This window comes from Symsagittifera roscoffensis, chromosome 1, assembly GCF_963678635.1.
Source record: "Symsagittifera roscoffensis chromosome 1, txSymRosc1.1, whole genome shotgun sequence".
Classification (NCBI taxonomy): Eukaryota; Metazoa; Xenacoelomorpha; order Acoela; family Convolutidae; genus Symsagittifera; species Symsagittifera roscoffensis.
This window is the reverse complement of record NC_087062.1, coordinates 57,428,129-57,447,060: the sequence shown is the minus strand read 5'-3', so window position 1 is coordinate 57,447,060 and position 18,932 is coordinate 57,428,129. Positions and strand designations below refer to the sequence as shown.

The window sequence follows — 18,932 nt, the reverse complement described above, 5'->3', positions numbered from 1 at the left end:
TCTGTAAGCTATCAATTGGCTGAAAATGTGTTTTTCTGGTAAAATTGATCTAAATTTGAACTTTTAACTGTAAAAACATTTAAACCTGGACGCTGAAATTTTTTTGCCTGTATTCGCTAAGTTCTGCGTACGCTCAAAATTCAACGCATTTGCCTTTTTATATTGACTAGTTAGTTGACCGTCTGAATGAGAATGTGAGGAAGCTATTTTATTGTGGGTATCACATTTTTTTTAGCTTTGAACTTAAAAGTTTCATTTTTCTTTGTTACTTATCATTTTTTGATAAACTGTTTTGTGATAACCCTTCTCAGCGTTTTTGAAAAATCTTAACCAGGTTTTTTTTATCTGTTATAAACTATTTCATTCTAGTGTGTTCGATTGTTTTTCCAATTGTTTCGTTTATAAACGTTTTCTTTTTTCATTGTTCTTCAATCCAATTGTTTTGCTTAATATAGGAGAAAATTTGTCCGAATTACCTTTGAATGTATCAATAAAAGCGGAAAACCTGCATAATACATGTTTGTTGTCACATGATAGACCAGTCAGTACGTGCTAAACTTTGTTGAAGTTTGTCTTCGAAAATTTTTTTTTCCAATCCCTGAAAAACAAAAAGATGATTCTTTGTCATTTGTGATAGTTAAGGTGGATTCGTAACTGAACAAAGAGTAATCACTATTATTTAGAGGTTCACAACAGTATACGAGCAGTTGTTTTAAAAAAAAACTAGTTTAATGTATGCTTATACTTCATATATTTGTTATATTATTGCACTTATAATACTATATTCAATTTTTTAATGATTTCCACAAAATCTAATTGTTCACAATCGTCCCGAAACTTTCATGACAATGAAGAAATACACTAAGTTCCATATAAGGAAGGAAGAGGGGAAAAGCCACTTGCAAATCTCGTCGGCGTTTCCCGAACTCCAGTAGTCGAACTTTGTGACTTTGTCCAGTTCGTTTTCTTTCATATCAGTGGAGAACTCGACATGTTTGCCGTATGATATATTTTCCCGCTGCGACTGGATGTTTTGAACAACATTACTGAAAAAGTTACATCAGAGCCTTTGAACAACATTACTGAAAAAATCAATCCAAAAACAGAATAGTACAAAGTAAGAACAAATGTTCATAATGAAGCTTAAACTTTATAGCTTTTTACAGGAACCTCTCTGTAGCAGATGCGGATTGAGAATTTTTGTCGAGTGGTGATGGAGTTCGACGCTGAATTTCCCATTTAAGCCTGACGTTTGAGAAAACTTTGGGCCAAAATGAACGCTTTTCTTCTACATATCTAAAGAAAGGCTGAAAATTTGCAACTCACGCTTCAGTTTTTTGTGATGGATCTTCTTTCTGCATTGGAGTCAATTGGGTCCCATCGTTTTCAACACAGGTTTCATCCTTCAAGTTTTGGTTCGTAAGTGTCGATTGTGCGCCGAACAGAAGAGCCATCTTCGGTCTGAAACTAAATGATGCATGCTCCTACTATGTAAAAACCAGTGATAAAGGATATAAACATATACCCTGACTTGATACCAAATTGTACCAATGGTAGAATAATTTTCATGAAGACAGCTTCTACGAAAAAGAAAGGGCGATTTTTTTATTAAATACAATTTTCAAGTCGATCTCTCTTTCAGGAATCTATTTTTTCTAAAGACCGAAGTTCCAGTAGCCGCCATCATTAGCCAGTAAATTAAAACAATAAAATTAAACCTCATAGCCCAATCCACAGTATGTATACATGATAGAGGACAAAATAGAGCTAGCAAATTACAGAAGCATTTCGGCCAGCTGAGTATTTTCTAAACTCTAACCTGGTAACGATGTCAATTTCTTGCGTCACAATCTTTGTGCCCTCATCGACTTTGGTAGGCCCTTTCACCAGCTTCGGTATTTTAGCGAAGCCTAAAGGCACAGTACAATATAATAGAGGAAGACCCTGTATCGTTTAAAATTATTTTGAAACATTTTTAAAATACTTAATTTTTTCTTAAGTATATTCTTATTTGCCCTGTTTTGATTGATGAAAATTTTGAAACGATTTAATTGAAGGTCTCCTAGATAGAATACAAAAGTATCTAATTGTTGGAAAACTGGCCCTTCATTCGGTGCATGAATCTGTTCTTCCGTGCCCTTTTCCACTTTTTGCGAGGCGGGGGTTGGTAGGAGACGAGTGCGAACTCCACCAGGGTGGCGAAGACATAGAAGAAGTTGATGATAAGGTAGAGGTCACCCATCTTCAGATCTGCCACTCCTGGGAATCTGAAATAAAAACAAAACAGTTTGACAACAAAGTTTGATACGAATACTAAATTTGACAGGACTCACTGATGAAGAGTCGCCTTTTTCCACATTTTCTAAGCAATGACCTATTGCGCGATTTTTCCAGTGTTATTGCAGTTCAACTCTTTTTGCGATATTCTATTCCCGTCCTCACCGCCAAAAGGTCTAGATTTGGTACTATTTACGACTCCATTTTTGAACGACCGACCCTTATGTTTTTTCGAACGAAAATTTTCAAAAAGTGAAACGAATTTTTTTGAGTGTTCGGAAATTTAATTTTGTGACAAAAAATTTCGACTTATTTTTTAAAAATTTTCTGAAACCCCTCCTCTCAATTGTAGATCCGCGCATGTTGTTGAGCATGCAACGACCTACAAAATGTGATTGAATAAATCTGATATCGCGTCAGCAATCCTGCTCGTATTCAAAAATTCTTCTACTCACCTGTTGCCTGTTCCGTTGATAAGTGTTATGGTAGCTAGTATGGTGGTAATGGACAGCCCTGATCGGGCGGGTATGGCCTTTTTGTCTACCCAGAAGCCCACCCATGACAGCAGTACCAGGGATATACTGGGCATGAACATGGTGATGATGTAGATGGCCAGTTTGCGGTGCAAGTGCACCTCCATGCACAGTTGTTTCCACACAGTGCCTTGTCGGGTCAACAAGCAATTATTTTCAGCATGGCTCCTTTTTAATGCCCGTTCTATTCGAAATTTGATTTATATCGGCTTAGTTTCCTCTTGTGAATTTTTTTTTGTTTCAACGGTTGTCTGCTCTAGAATTGTCGCTGTTGTTACCACTGTTTAAGCTTTTTTTGGATGCAGTTTTAAAGTTCAATTGTCTTATAAGGCATGTTGTTCTCAGAAAAGTTCATTGACATTTTGGTAGATATGTTATTGCCTTTTTCAAAATTGCTTCGACTGAGCGATGTTCATATCATTTTCTGTCGTCTAACTTGACATGCAGTTTTTGGAGTGAATACAGTGCTGATTTAAATTAACCGGACAAAACGTGTTAAACTTGAAATTTAAAACCCGTTTTTCTCAAATTGGGTTGAGTTTAGGTGAAAACTTATGAAGACAAAACTTGCTTAAAATTTTAGCAGAACGAATATGGTGTAACTTGTTTTGCGAAATTCGGGTCCGAAATTTTACCCCAAAAATGGGTCATTTTGGCTTTTCTTAGTTAATCAAAAATTACGCCAAAACTACCCAGTCGATCACAGACATAATTATATCAAAGTGAGCCCCTTACGTAGCCCAACAAACTTTAAGAAGGGTATAATCAATCTCCAAAATGTTGTATAAGTTATTTTATTTTTGTTTGATAGACAAAAAAGGTCGTTTTTACTATATAAAATACCAACTTTTTATTTAAAAACAATTTTGAAACAATTTGTAATTTTTTTTGGAGAAAATACCCTTCTTAAAGTTTGTTGGGGTACGTAAGGGGCTCACTTTAATATAATTATGTCTGTGATCGACTGGGTATTTTTGGCGTAATTTTTGATTAACTAGGAAAAGCTAAAATGACCTTTTTTTGGGGTAAAATTTTGGGCCCGAATTTCAAAAAACAAATTACACCATATTAAATCTGCTAAAATTTTAAGCAAGTTTTGTCTTCATAAGTTTTCACCTAAACTCAACCCAATTTGAGAAAAACGGGTTTTAAATTTCAAGCTTAACGCGTTTTGTCCGGTTAATTTATATCAGCACTGTAGCAAGTGATGAAAAACTCTGCTTCAACTCTGGCTTTAAGTTTTGACCGAAGTTCATGGACAGCAAGAGTGGATTGAATTTAAACTCATAATTAGACAAGAATATTTTAAATATAACTGAACCTGTCTGCAAAAAAAATTAGCCATTTAAAACATCGAAAATTATTTCTAAAAAATTTTGCTGAAAACAGACTGAAGAATATATAGTGGTGAGCAGGCGCGGATTTAGGAATTCCTAGAAGGGGGGGGGGGGCGTTATTTCAAAAAAAAATTTGTTACTTTTCACGACTGTTTTTTTTTTGGTCGATCAAATTGATTTTCTGAGCTCTCGCAAATCAGTCTAAAGACCCTATACTGACCAAATTTTCTGCGCCGGAGGCAATTTTTCAAAAAAAGGGGGAAAGGCGTTTTTGGGCAGTTTATGGAAAATGTTAACCAAAAAATCGCGTTTTTTTGGCGCGCGCTCCCCCCTCAAAGTTAGTATATATTGGCGCCAAAGTCACCCTTAGAAAAATTTGAAGGTCAGTAATCCGAAAGTGGATATCTCAAAATAGTACGAAGGGGGACCCTTTGGGTCGACAGTGGTTTTTGTTGAAATTGAGACATTTTTACAAATCATTTAATATTTTAGTATCACATATCACTTTGCAATTTTTGGTTTATTTGAGGTACCTGTGGGCATTTTCGGCAAAATTTTTACAACTACTTCTGCGAGTGTAGTCAAAACTTTAAAAATAATAAGAAAAATCAGTTGCTGTGTCAGTATGACAGAAAAACGCGACCACGTTCATTTTATTACAAACTTTACAACCATAATTTTGAAAAACAACTTTTTTTTTCAAATTAAATTATTATTTAATTTTTAAATGCAACCGAATTGGCCAATGAACCAAAAAAAAATATTTAGTTTTGGCTAAGAAACTGGAAACCTACTAGAAGAATTAGATTAGAAATTCAGAATAAGCTTTTAAGTTTGAAAAAAATAAAAAAAAAACAATTCAGACCAGTTTGTCTCTAGTTCATTGTTAAATTTTTTTTAGAAATTCGAATCATAGTTTGGAAGTCTTGAAAAAATTGTAAAAACATAATCTTTATAAGTTTTTTTGTGAAATAGCGAAATGCGTCGAAAAAAAACCCATTGCGACATAATTCGTACACAAACCTTTTAAGAGGTTCGGTCATAACAAAAAATTGTTTACCACTAATCAGGGGCGGATTTAGGGGGGAGCGGACGCCTCTTCCCTCAGGGATTTGACCCCCTGCCGACCCAAAGGAAACCCCCTTTGGTACTTTTTAAGAAATCATTTTTGGCCGACCGACCCTTTAACTTTTCTAAAGGCGCCTTTGGGGCCAATATATCCTAACTTTGAGGGGGAGTGCGCGCCAAAAAAAATGCGATTTTTTGTCAAAATTTTCCAAAAAGTGCCCAAAAACGGCTTTTTTGACCTGTTTTTTCACAAATTTGCCTGCGGCGCTGAAAATTTTTCCGGAAACAGCGTCTTTTTAGTGCTTTAAGAGAGCTCGGAAAATCAATTTTCTCGATCTAAAAAAAAGGTCGTCAAAATTTTCGAAAATTTTTTGAAAATTCGTCTTGTTCCCCCTCGAGAAAATTTTACATCCGTCCCTGCCACTAATGCCTATTTGTTTATAAAAAGGTCAATTGACAAAAATAGTTTGTTTTTCAGGTTTTCAACTTTTGAACTTTTTTTTCAGTGTCAAGTTCTTACTTCTTTCATGTTTTCAAATTCATTTTTTTCACTTGAATTTTTAAAGTTGTAACGCGAATCAGATATCAGTGTTATGTTAGGACGGCGGCTAGGTCGATTTTTTCAGATTGCGGTGTTAATCCTTTAATTAATTTACAAAGCAGTAAAGAACACACGTAATGTCAATAATTTGGCATTTATAGTAGAATATCATCTTTACTATTATGATTGACATTATTAAACATATTAAATTCCAAAAAAGCGCTCAATGCTGCAAAAAAAATTTTTCGCCAAATTACTAAGTAAAAATTGTATATAAAAACAATTTTTTTCTGCAAAATTACGATATTTTTGCAGAGAAAAGCGATTTTTCAAAAAAAAATCATTATAATTCAAATTCTACTGAAAAAAAAACAAATGGTTCCTATCTACGCGACTTATAAAATGGGTTCAAATTATGTTTTTATCTGATATCTTATTATCTGTTATATGATATCTCTCTACTAACCCAGATTGTACGTGGTCTCTTTGGTATATGTGCGCGGGTTTTCTCGGATGTAGAAGTTGGCAATCTTCTGTCCAGGGGTCATAGAAATGACGTCATGGATCCAAGACATGTTCTGATGCCCCATATGGTATAAATCTAGGCCATAACTTTGATTGGAGCGGATATAAAATGAGGGTGTGATTTTCAAAATGTATCGAGTGATTTTTTGAGTTTTCGTAAAACAATGAAAGAGATTGTTTTTCGCCAAAAAGTTTCAAACTGGAGGAACAGATCTAAAACGCCGTTTTGTGCCCTTTTTCAAAAGTTTCTACCGAAAAGTTGCGTTATCATTTATAAGTGCAAATGCACCTTAAGAAAAAACCTAGCGTTGGTCTGCTTGTCCAAAAATAATGGTTGCCGTTAAATTGTTGTTCCATCAAACGTCTATGATAATGGTAACTTTTACCCCATAATTCACTCACAGCTTTCAAAGCATAGTTGGCACTGTTGAATGTCAAAGGGGAAGTACTTGAGGTCCATTTCACACCTGAATGTGACCAGCAGTCTGTTGGAGAAGAAAATATTGCTATCTTCTTCCAGTTCTAGGGTCTGGCTTCTAGACAGAATTCCTGGCTTGGACACATCCAGGGCATCTACCCAGTAGATATCTAAAAATCAATGCAGACACTTGACAGTTGTATCATAGTTTTAAATATCAGAACATACTGAACTGTTAATAAAGAAAACATCGTGATTATGTTCATATGAGCTAATAAACACCTAACAGACATTTATTGCTTCTACAACGTTGTACAAGCGTTTTAACTTATCTTTTTTCTAATGAACTACACTCTTGTCTATAAATATGAGCAATAAAAATATTTTTGTGTTATAAAAGATAATAAAACGTGTTTTTGAGAAACATAGAATGAATTTCGAAAAATTATAAGCGAGTTACAAATAAAAAAAGTATTATTATCTTTTGGGAAAGCCCTTTACTTCGAGAACTGCAGTGATGCGCTGTGGCAGTGATTTGCAGAAGACCGAAATAAAACCGTCTGAAATGCTATAAAATGCTGCTTTGGTTTTCAGCCATAGTTCGCCCAAAATAAAGATTTGTTGGCATTGTATTCGTTTTTTGAAGTGGCCCCACCTTTTTTTCTAGAATATTCAGGTTTGGTGATTGTGGTGGCCACTGTGGTAAGAGAGCGACACTATGTTCTCCAAAAAAACCTTACTTCCACCGAAACATGACATGGGCTTTATCTTGCTGAAGAAGTTTGTCTTCTTCCAAAAGCGGCATTACACTCTGCTTCCAAAATCCTTGTCTCATCGTCTCTGACCAAACGTTCAGCTCAGAGACCAAATTGCGCCATACACCATGTGCTCTTTTGCATCACCGAAGAAAATTGAAGAAAATTTTTGGGTTCGTAGCGTTGACAGACACCTTTTGGCTTTCGGATTAACTGAGCAGGGCCAGAGCAAAGCTGAAACCTTGATTCATCTGTAAATACGGCATCGAAAAATTCAATTCTGCCCAATTTGTCCAATTTGTGCTTTCTCGTAGGAAGGGTTTTTTTTAGCTGCATGATGCCCAAAAAGTCCATACTATGTCAATATTCTGCGAACACTTGATGTTGATTACAAACGGCCATCTGCCCAGCTCAGTTTTAACTTGGTCGAAATGAGTTTTGGTCATAAAAAAGCCAAACGTTTCAATGTCCTTCTGGAGTTTGTAGATGTCTTTGGGTGCCTGCGAGGATGTTTTGACCTCCCAGCGCTCCTTTGTTTGTAATTAGAAGTAAATCGCTGGACTTTACGCAATGGGACAGACAGATAAATGATCTGAAATTTTTCTACTCGATAAGTTATCGGGTCTTTTTCGGGTCTTGGGGGAAGTTTGTTTAAGCTCCATAACACCGTGTTCCAACAAAAAAGTTGAGTGCAAGCAAAAGCAGCCGATAGAAAAACAAGATTGCTCGTATCAGGGCGAAGCCCCGAATGTTCCGACTGCCTTTTAAGGTTTATGGAGCAGTAATAACTTAAAAAAATTGAATGTAACAAAATAAAATGAAAATTTTTTTTTTCTAAAATTTGAAATTTCTTTTACGAAAACCACCCCGCACACGCCATATAAAGAACAAAAGCGTTAATAGTGCGTTAATAGCGCGAAAGATATCGCGCGTTAATTGTCCCAAATTGGCCAAAATGCCAATCTTTAAACCGCCGTAACTTTACGAAAAAGATCACAGGTAAAATATCTTTTCAAATTTAAGCTCAGGACAACAATACCTTTTGAATGATATAAAAAAAATTCCGTCTAAAATGTCTAGTTAAAAAGTCGAAATTTGTCTGAAGAAAAAAACCACCCCGAGCACAAATATTCCGTTAGTTTCGAATCGAAAGTCGGAACAATAACACTGAGTGATGTTCATATGAATAAATTAGGCAAGTACCGTGTCTTCACACCAACAGCGCGCGTCGTGGTTTTGCATTCAAAATTGAACATAGCGCCAACATTTATTGACAATAATGTACTATTTCTTGAGCAGTTTACTGACAAAGTTTCATCCAATCATATTTTTATCAATGTACCAACTTTTGAAGAAATCAACAAGATATCTGCACTGGGATAGTTTTTTATGAGACCAAATTGGAAATTTCAAGTCAAAGTTTCTAGCAGAATCACAAAGTTTCGTGACATATGAAAAATTTGGAAGTCTTCGAATATTTTTAAATTGTGATTAAAAGTTTTTTAAATCACAAATTATTGTTATATTTTGAAATTTTTATTGTCTTTGAAGATGACTCACCTGTCTTGGAAAAAGATTTCAAAAAATGTATAAAAGTAATTAGGTTTATAAACCGAGTAGGCCGTGAGTAATGCAGAAAAATGTTTCAAGTTTTGCCAAAATTTTAGCAAAAAAAATCGATTCAGATTGTAATCAATAAGAATTCATTGTAATAGATTCAAAACAAGCTATACTCAATTCGAAATGTTTTTTTAAAATGAATTACATTGAATTTAGTGTTAAGATTTGTTATAATAAATTATAATGGATTTGGTTTGGCGCTGTAACTCATTATAATCGATTAGTTCACTTGAAACTCCGGTGCCGAATAAATTTTGCCTCATTTGCGGCCTATTTGAGTTGCAATACTTGAAACATTCATTAAAAACTTGAGCAACACGATTACCTTTCAAGATGTAACCCCAACAAGACTGCTCGTTTCAGGGCGAAGCCCTGAATGTTCCGACTGCTTTTTAAGGTATATGAAGCAGTGATATCAAGAAAAAATTAAATGTAAAAAAAAACGAAAAAAAATTTGTAAAAAATTTTGAGATTTTTTGTAAAAATCATGCCCCCACGCGCCATATAAAGTAGAAAGCAATAAATTTTGCTTCTAGTAACAAATCAATATGGCAAACAAGCTTCTTTCAACCAATTTGGAACGATTTCTAGGCCGGATATTAAATCTCCGCTTACGCGTTAATAGCGCGAAATATATCGCGCGTTAATTGTCCCAAATTGGCCAAAATGGCAATCTTTAAACCCCCATAACGTTACGAAAAAAAGATCTTAGGTGAAATATCTTTTCAAATTTAAGCTCAGGACAACAATACCTTTTGAATGTTATAAAAAAAATCTGTCTAAAATGGCTAGTTAAAAAGTCGAAATTTGTCTGAAGAAAAAAAAACCCACCCTGAGCACAAATATTCCGTTACTTTCGTATCGAAAATCGGAACAATTACCCATATATAACATCCACATTTTCCTTTTTTACTCAGCCGCACACTTTGACAATCCCCTTTTATGTATCCCCACACACGCGCACACCTACTTACATCACCATACACAACCCGCTTTAAAAAACTTCTTTCTTCTCCCAACTTCAATGTGGGAGGAAGGATAACTATGGGATGAATGTTTGAGTATATGGGAGGGTTTACTTAAAGGGGTGGGGTAAATGTGTGTGCGTGGGGGGGGGGAGGAAGGGGGACAAATAAAAGTCAGTTAAAACTAACAAAGTATAAATATGTGTGCAGAGTAAATAGAAGTCAGTATTAAGACTAGCAACAGTGCTCAGATGTGAGGGCAAAACTCTGAATGTTCCGACCGACCTGTAACTGTTATCGATTAATTTTCAATAAAGATTTGATGAAAAATACAATTTGGGACTATTTTTTCTTTTATTCCCCATCACTTTTTCCTGTTCACATTGTTCGACTGTTTCCCTCGAAGATCCAAATCCAAATCATTTCGTTATATAAGTCAGGGGCAAAATCGGATCGTGGGAATTATAGACCGATTAGTCTCTTGAGCTCAAGAGCAAAAGTTTTTGAAAAAACTAATTACAAAAGAATGCTTTCATATATCAAAAAACAAAAGATAATTAACCAAAAGCAGTTTGGAGTTCAGCCGAAAAAATCATGTGTGGATGCTCTAAAAATTTACAGAATTCATGCGCTCTACGATTGAAAACAAAGACTATAGCTTAGCTTGTTTTATGGATTTTAAAAAAAATTTTGACACAGTCAATCATGAGCGCCTGCTGGAAAAACTCAAACATTATGGTTTCAGAGGAACGTTTTTCGACTTTCTAAAGTCATCTTTTTCAAATCGGGAACGATTTGTACAAATGAATGAAACATCATCACAACCACTGAAAACTGAGCATGGTGTACCACAAGGCTCAGTGCTCGGGCCCCTACTTTTTCTCTTATATATTAATGATTTACCACAAAATTGTAAGAAAAGCACTGTAGTACTATTTGCTGATGACACTGCAATTTTTCATTTTGGAAAATGTGAAAATTGTGTTTTTGCCGCTAAATTCATAAGACATCTAATTGGATGAGGCAAAACAGTCTGACAGTAAGTTCCGATAAATGTTTATTTGTAAATTTTGGTAAGACCTCAGCATCAAGCTTGCATCCTTCAGGGCAAGTGCTGAAAAATGTTGATCGTTCCAAATATTTAGGAACTGAAAAAGACAAAAAGTTGGGCTAAAAATGTCATGTTGAAAAAATAACCAAAAACTTCCGCAGTTCTGTGGGGTTGTTCATAAATCCAGAAAATACTTCTCAAAAAAACAACTACTGATTTTTTATAATGCATTTTGCCAGTCAAAAATAAATTATGGATTTTTATTGAACGAAAGTACGTATAAAACTTATTTAAATGAAATTTTGAATGTTCAGAAACAAATCAATGTTTTTGAACGACCTTCTGAGTCCCTCGTCGAGATTATGGAGAACCACGAGTTTTTCACTGTTTTTCGTTATTTTTCTGTCTGAATTGTGTAAAAAGGATTTTTTTATGAGCTTCGTGGCCGCTCTCAACATAAGTTTCCTAATCTAGAACAATTTCACAGCAGACGACAAACAAGAAATACTGCAAAATACATAATACCTTCTGAATACTGTAGAACCTTTCAAAAATGGAAATCAACTGAACATCAGCTACTTTTAGCTTATAATTTTCTGATCAAAAATAGTTTATGCCCTAAAACTTGTTAGAACTGAGTGATAACCATTTCTCAATTTTTTTCAAACGTTTTTCAAGGTTGTACCTACGTAATAATATGCAACTTTTTTCAATTTTCATTAATTAGTAAGTTCACAATTGCTCTCTTAGCATTACCCAGGGTCATTGCTCGTTGAGTTGAAATAATCTTCAACAACCCCTCCCATAAATTATATAACTTTTCACTGCACCTTTTAAATGAATTCAAGTTCAAGAAGAAAAGAACTAATTTTGGACTGCCAATGTCAAGTGCTGACATTTAAACCGAATTTGTTTGACCACACGCATTGGATTTTCCTGGATAATTAATTGATGTTTATAATTTTTCATTGTCAGTCTTGGCAAAAAAATTCGATTGTAATCGATTACAAATGGATTATTTTTTTTTTCAAATCACTAAAATCCATAGTAATTGATTAAAATCGATTATAGTGAATTAAAAAAAAACACTCCAAAATTTGTGTGCGATTTTCAAACAGTGTGAAGTGTTTCCACAAATTGCAAATGGCTTTTGGTTTAACACACGCTTAATTGGAATATTAATAAAAATGTTTGCAGTTTGTTTGCAAAAACATTTGCAAAAATCTTGTTTTCAAAGTTTTCCTGAATAATTATTTTTCTACACTTTGTTAGGTTCTCAATTTTGCTGGTCTTTTTACATCTCCTTTTCCCAGTTTAAGTCCGTCTTTCCCTCCTTGCCTCTCCCTTCTATGTTTAGCCCCCCTTTTAGGCCAACCCCAACCCCTCTCTCTTTTAGGCCTCCCCTTAATTTACCCCTTTTACCCCTCGTTAACCACCTCACCCCACCTGGAGAAGGGAGGTAAAATCGTAGGTTTGGCAAGCAACAGGGTAAAGGGGTAAAAGTGAGGAGGGGAAGGCGAGGATGGGGTTGTACACGAAGACTGACATATTGCTTTGGAATCTTTGCAGAATGCGGTAAAAAGTAGAGTAAACATTTCACATTTGCAGTAATTTTTTTTTCACGGATTTTTTGAAAAAACAAACTAACGATTCAATTGAAACTAAAAACGGATCATAATAGATAATACTGGATTTTTGAAGATTGAACATACTCGATGGCAATTAGCTTGCTTCAATTCAGTTTGGAAAGATTATGAGTGCAGGATAATTCACCACGCGTAAAAAGTTCGCGTCTTAAAGTATTAATAGTGCAACTAGTCCAACCGCATTTAGGCAAGCACACTGGTTTTGCAACCCAAAAATCCAGTGTCGAAGTGTCGAAACACACGATCCCCAAATTTTCTTCTTAAAATTAAAATTGGTCTGAATCAGGGGCGGATCTGGGATTTCTCACGGGGGGCGGATTTTGAAAAAATTTTACCTTTTTTTAGGTCGACCAAATTGATTTTCCGACCTCTCCTAAAGCACTAAAAAGACGCTGTTGTGGCGCTAAAATTTAAATAAGACTTCTGCGCCGCAGGAAAATGTTTTGAAAAAACAGGTCAAAAAAGCCGTTTTTGGGCTTTTTTGAAAAATGTTGACGAAAAAATTCAAAGTTTGTATATATTGGCGCCTTAGTAAAAAAATTAGAATAAAACTTTAGGGTCGGTCGAATCCCTGAGAAGAGGAAGCGTCCCCCCCCCCCCCCCGCTCACCCCCTAAATCCGCCCCTGGTCTGAATATTAGATAAAAACACCACAGGCATATATGCTCCTCGCTTTCTTAGAAAGTCGGAACAAAAAAATTGATTATAAAAAATTATTCAAGTATTACGAGGCCACACTGTGCATTCTGTGCATTGTAAGCGGATTCCGCAACAGGCCCCAACCAGATTTGTTGGGGAATCCATAACGTTGCTACATTTCATTGATCGTCTTTGCTGTTTTGGATTCCACAAACAAATACCTAAAACACTACCGTTCAAATCGCTCTAAAATTAGGCGAATTTGCGGAATCCGCAACCGTATCCGCGGAATTCCGAACAACTGAGTTCACAAACAAATAATGAGAGTTGTGTATAATTGAATTGAGCTGTTGTGGAATCCGCAACTGTAAGCGGAATCCGCAAACTGTAAGCAGAATCCGCAAGTTTTAAGTGGAATCCGCAAGTTGTAGGTGGAATCAGCTTTTTGTTTGCGGATTCCGTTTACATATATGTAAACGTAGTAGCGTAGTAGCGGGGGCGTTCAACAGTTCCAAAGTACAACAGTGCCAAAAAAAGCGGGAAAATTTCAGAAAAATTAAAACGCATTTTCTAAAGAGTGAGAAATTATTGACGCTAATTATCAAAGAAAATCAATTCAATTTCGGCGCCAAAATGTCTGCAACTGCAAATTAAACACTTATTTTGGCTCCAAAACATTTAAATTGCAAGTTTTTTCACCCAAAATCTTTAAGTGCCACTTAAGATTGTAAACGTTCGCCGTTTAATTTTTGATTGCCGCACTTAATATGTTGAAATTCGTTCATATTTTTGGCACTGTTGAGCGAAGTTTTTCTTTTCGGCACTGTTCAACAAAATTTTTTTCCGCACTGTTGTACTGCCCGTAGTAGCGTTTACAACTATAGCTTTTAAATTCTACGTTGATCAGCTACCAGTAGGAATTCCAAACGTTCGATCTCAATTCCTGTCAAACACCCAACTTTGATCTCAAATCCTGTTGAATATACCCAACTTCGATCTCAATTCCTGACAAACATACGCAACTTCGATCTCAATTCCTGACAATTATACGCAACTTTGCTCTCATCTCATTTCTGGCAATCATACCCAGCTTCAATCTCACTTCCTACGAAGGTTAACTTCGATCTCAATTCCTGTCATCAATATCAATTCCTGTAAACTTATTCATCAGTTCATTTCAAGCCATTCAATTAAAATAAAAACTATTAATTTAGCCATTTTGAAATACTTTCAAAATGCGAAACCAGAACGTAGTTTGATAAGGCATTATTTTCAGGACTATATATTCGTGTTTTTGAGCTCAAAATTTAATTCCGCTTTAATTCAAATTTTGGTAGTTTCTATTCAATACGAATTTACTCAAATTAGTTAAAAAGATCATTTACTCACTGTGAACAAAATTATTTGAATTCACGCTTGCAAATACTGAATCTCAAATTTAAAATCCCAAATACTGAATCTTAATTACTGAATCCCGAATACTCACCTAACTCGGCGATATGTCAACCCAATAATGAATTAAGCCAATCACCGTATTAACCCGATGAATTTATTCGGTGTTGTGTTTCCAAAACTATGATCCCAAAAACTGCTTGGAAATACTAAAGTGTGATATCCATCAATTTAGTTAAGCAATGTTTTAAGAATTGTTCGTGGATTCCGCTGACAATGGTTATTTCCTTGCTTTTAATTTCCGCAAGTGAATATGCAAGTTCAGAAATACACAAATTTCTGGATTCGCTTACAGTTTGCGGATTCCGCTTATAAATTTTGCGGATTCCACTTACGTTTGCGGATTCCACTTACAATTTGCGGAATCCACTTACATTTGCGGAATCCAGAACAACTAGCTATATTTACTTGTTGTAGAATCCGCAACAAAACAAATGTGCCGACAAAATTTACGGTACAAGTATATGTACGCGGAATCCACGAAAATCTTGTAAGTGGAATCCACTTACATTTTGGAGCATGTTCAAAAGCTTGTCTTTGGAATCCAGGAACATACAGACACAAAACTGTGCGCCTATCCAGTGCACAGTTTGGCCTCGTAATGAATTTTTTTTAAAAAAAATCTGAAAAACAAGAAAAAAGATAACAATTTAAAACACAAGCCAAAGGTACGTCTCATTTCAACGAATGGAACGTATGAACAGTGAATGCAAGTTCAAGTTTTGATTGAATTGAAATGTTTTTGAAATTTTCATGCCTACTTTATTAAGAAATAATCCATTGCAATCTAATGTAATCGATTATAATCGATCATAAAGGGTTTCAGTCAACTTATCTTTGTAAACACATTAATCGACAATGAAATTCATTAATATCGATTTCTGAAAGCTTTTGTGAAGACGCAAAAATATCACATAGTTGATTATTTTCCAAAGATAACACCAGTGAAGGGATTCTATAGTTTAGAGCCACATGACATAACTAGCGCGTACCTGGGAACCAAATGAGGTCATTGTAGTCCCTTCCCAGTGGAATTGGGGATCCTTGGGAGATGTTGGGGCTAGTTGCCACTTGTGTGTAGAGGTCAACTAGTCTGTGGTCTCTCCAGTACTGGCGGAAGTAGATATCAACTGACATTCGCTGAAACCAAAATGGCTGTTTCAACAAAATTAATCAATTTCTTTGGCTCGTTTGAACCCTAGGAATTGTATAGCCAATATTTTGGATCTGGAAATTTATATCCAGTTTTTTTGCGCCATTCATTTAGTTTCAACATTTGGATGAATAAACTTTGTAAGAAACTCTGATATTCACCATGTCTTTTTCCACAACTGGTCCCATTTTGTGAACAAAGCAGTCAAAGTTGACATTATCCTGCAAACCTAGAAATTGAAAAAAGTCCTAAGATCAACACTGCTTTCAACATCATGGCACCGCAGAAAATTATTTCAATAAAACATAAATGTTCACGATAATTCAAATTTACCTTCGGAAGCACTCGGTCTGATATTCTGTCGTAGCTGTCCACAAAAACTACAGAGTCGCAAAGCCACTTCGGAAATGGAAATGATCAGTCTCAAAATTAATAGCTCAAAAGTATATGTAAATTTGGAAACCATGGTGGAAAATATTTATTTAAAGGCTTTTTTTATGAAACAGAATTTAGAAAATTTCCGGATATCATAAAAGTGTTCGGATGGTTGAGGTTACTTCTTTTGCCAGAATAAAAAAACTGAGAGAAGAATATTCAATCAAATTTTAAGTTGAAAAACGCGCAACTGTACCAATAAATTTCTTGTTTTTACGCCCATCGAATTGTTTAATTTGCCATCAAGTCATTAGTATGAGCTCATTGCGTTATGACCTGAAGTGCTTTCAAGTCTTTTCTGAATTATTTTGTGAACATCAAAAATGATTAAAGTTTTATTTACTTTGTAAAAATTCCTGGCAGCTGTACTAAATTTTTTTAAACCTTCAAATCTGTAGCAAATAAAGAATGGTCATTGCTATTAATAAATTACTTTGGTGCATTAGTTACAGATGTAAACACAATGATCTGTGTATATTTTAGATGTTGAATTATTTAAACTAATTTAGACATCTCTAAGATGAGATCCGCTCAATGTAAGTGTCATTTAGATCTTTTTGATGGTTTCACCGGATGCAAAGAAACGATTTGATATTTGATCTTGTGATTCTCAATTTTTGTACAGCTTTTGTTGCGACCATTTAAAAAATGGGGAGGAACATAGTACCCCGGTGTTTTAGTTTTTTTCTTTTTTGTTTTTTTCAAAAAAACCAGTGCCGAGAAAAAACGGTATAAAAGTTTTTTTTTTCGTTTTATTTCGAGCAAATTAAGCGAGCGAGCAGGCTTGCATCAGCATAAATATGCCTAATTTAAGGCCTAATAACTTCAGAACAGTTCAAAAATTTGAATTAATAAAAATGTTGAGTTTTTTGTTCTTTTTTTGTTTTTCCTGTCATTTTTCTAAAAAAAATCTCCAATTGGCCTATTTTACTATGAGTGTCGAATCTGCCTAAATAACAATTTTGCGTCAGATCCCTTCATCACACCACGCAGAAAAAAGACTATTAAAAAAGTGTTCTTGGTTTTTTAATGACTATAAAAGGAACATTCCGTGCGACTTGCTCAGTAACTGGCTATCCTTGTTTTCTATTTGCGATCAAAATATACAACGAAACATTATTTTTCAATTGATGCCCACGACTCGAATCAAAAAGGGAAATAAAAAAAACACTTTGTCGTTCTTTCTCGTTTTTGTCGGGCAGGCTTATTAGGCGACAAACTTAGCTGAGTTTTCCCACTTCAGCCTCTCCTCCAAGTTTTTTCTCAAAAATGAAGGTTTCTCAACAATGAGTTTTCCAAATTCAATGAGCTTGCGGAAAAAAAACTTTTTTCTTCGCATAATTGTTCTGTTTTTTTTTCAAAAGTTTTTTTTGTTTAATTTTCAAAATGTTACAGATTGACATCAGAGAGAGTAAACTTAAACTGCTCTGGTATTAATCCAGCAGTTTTTGGAACTGCATAATTGTTGCGAAAGTCAAAAATAGACCACTCTGAGCCATCTAGCTTTCAGATATAACTTGTGATAAGGCTAACGACTTCTCTATAATACTTTATTCTACAGATACTGCTTGATTCTCGTCTGATGTAGCGCAGAAGTAATGCCTGGGTTTCTCGTAACGCATGGAAGTTAACTCACTTTCCTTCCTGTTCTTAAGAAAAATTGTCACTACCCGTGGGAGGTTTGCTATTTATGTTTCGAGGCTGGGTATGTTTTGACCGACTCTGTCTAGGTTTTGAATATGTTCGACCGAGGTTTTGAATTTGTCTAGGTTTTGAGTATGTTCGACCGAAGAACAATATTCCGACCAAGTTCTACCGGGTAGAAACAGTTCCACCAAGTTCGAACGAGGAGTATTTTTGACCGAGAAGCGTTTTGACCGAGAAAAACTTTTAACTGAGTTGGAACGAGCGAAAACTTTTCGACTAAAAAAAATACCTTAAGAGTGTTTTGACCGTCAAATAGGTTTTGTACGCTGAAAAAACATCAGGTGTGAACAATTTGACATGTGTTCATGTTTGGATATAAGAATGTACGTAAGCACCTGGGTATGTAACTATGCCCTTATATGTTCTTTTATAAATGTATGCATGTATGTAAGTATGCATGTATGGATGTAAGTATGCATGTATGTAAGTATGTATGCATGTAAGTTTGTATGTATGTATGTATGGATGTATGTATGTATGGATGAATGGATGTATGTACGTATCTCTGTATCTTTGTTTGTTTGTATGTATGTATGTATGTATGTATGTATGTATGTATGTATGTATGTATGTATGTATGTATGTATGTATGTATGTATGTATGTATGTATGTATGGATGTATGTATGCATGTGTGAATATAAGTATGTATGTATCTTTGTATGTATGTATGTATGTATGCATGTAAAATTGTATGTATGTATGTTTGGATGTATGTATGTATGGATGTATGTATGTATCTTTGTATGTATGTTTGTATGTATGTATGTATGTATGTATGTATGTATGAAAGAATGTATGTATGCATGTAT

At 34.9% G+C, this 18,932-nt stretch overlaps 2 protein-coding genes across 4 annotated transcripts in view; both read right to left on the bottom strand.

The window, feature by feature from the left end:
- LOC134846232 (zinc transporter ZIP9-like) overlaps positions 1-18,932 on the bottom strand; it is a 374,849-nt gene that overhangs the window by 144,464 nt on the left and 211,453 nt on the right. The window lies entirely within an intron of this gene.
- LOC134856842 (glycine receptor subunit alpha-4-like) lies at positions 759-16,710 on the bottom strand. 2 transcript variants are annotated; one of them, XM_063873132.1, is made up of 10 exons: positions 16,313-16,710; positions 16,141-16,208; positions 15,819-15,966; positions 6,684-6,869; positions 6,223-6,357; positions 2,733-2,940; positions 2,104-2,267; positions 1,820-1,910; positions 1,327-1,467; positions 759-1,046 (listed from the first exon to the last, which is right to left on the bottom strand). In XM_063873132.1, exons 1-10 carry the CDS (start codon positions 16,443-16,445, stop codon positions 821-823), a joined length of 1,500 nt encoding a protein of 499 aa, XP_063729202.1. In that variant the 5' UTR covers positions 16,446-16,710; the 3' UTR covers positions 759-820. The 2 variants fall into 2 exon arrangements, with proteins under 2 accessions (XP_063729202.1, XP_063729203.1); XM_063873133.1 differs by having other exon boundaries at positions 1,327-1,461.

What these genes read in the sequence shown, in the direction of transcription:
- LOC134856842 (XM_063873132.1), bottom strand. Translation starts at nt 16,445, where the DNA reads ATGGTTTCCAAATTTACATATACTTTTGAGCTATTAATTTTGAGACTG. An exon ending in CCAACTATGCTTTGAAAGCT is followed by an intron (nt 6,358 to 6,683) that starts GTGAGTGAATTA and finishes GTTATGGCCTAG; the next exon opens with ATTTATACCATATGGGGCAT. An exon ending in CCATCACAAAAAACTGAAGC is followed by an intron (nt 1,047 to 1,326) that starts GTGAGTTGCAAA and finishes TAACTTTTTCAG; the next exon opens with TAATGTTGTTCAAAACATCC.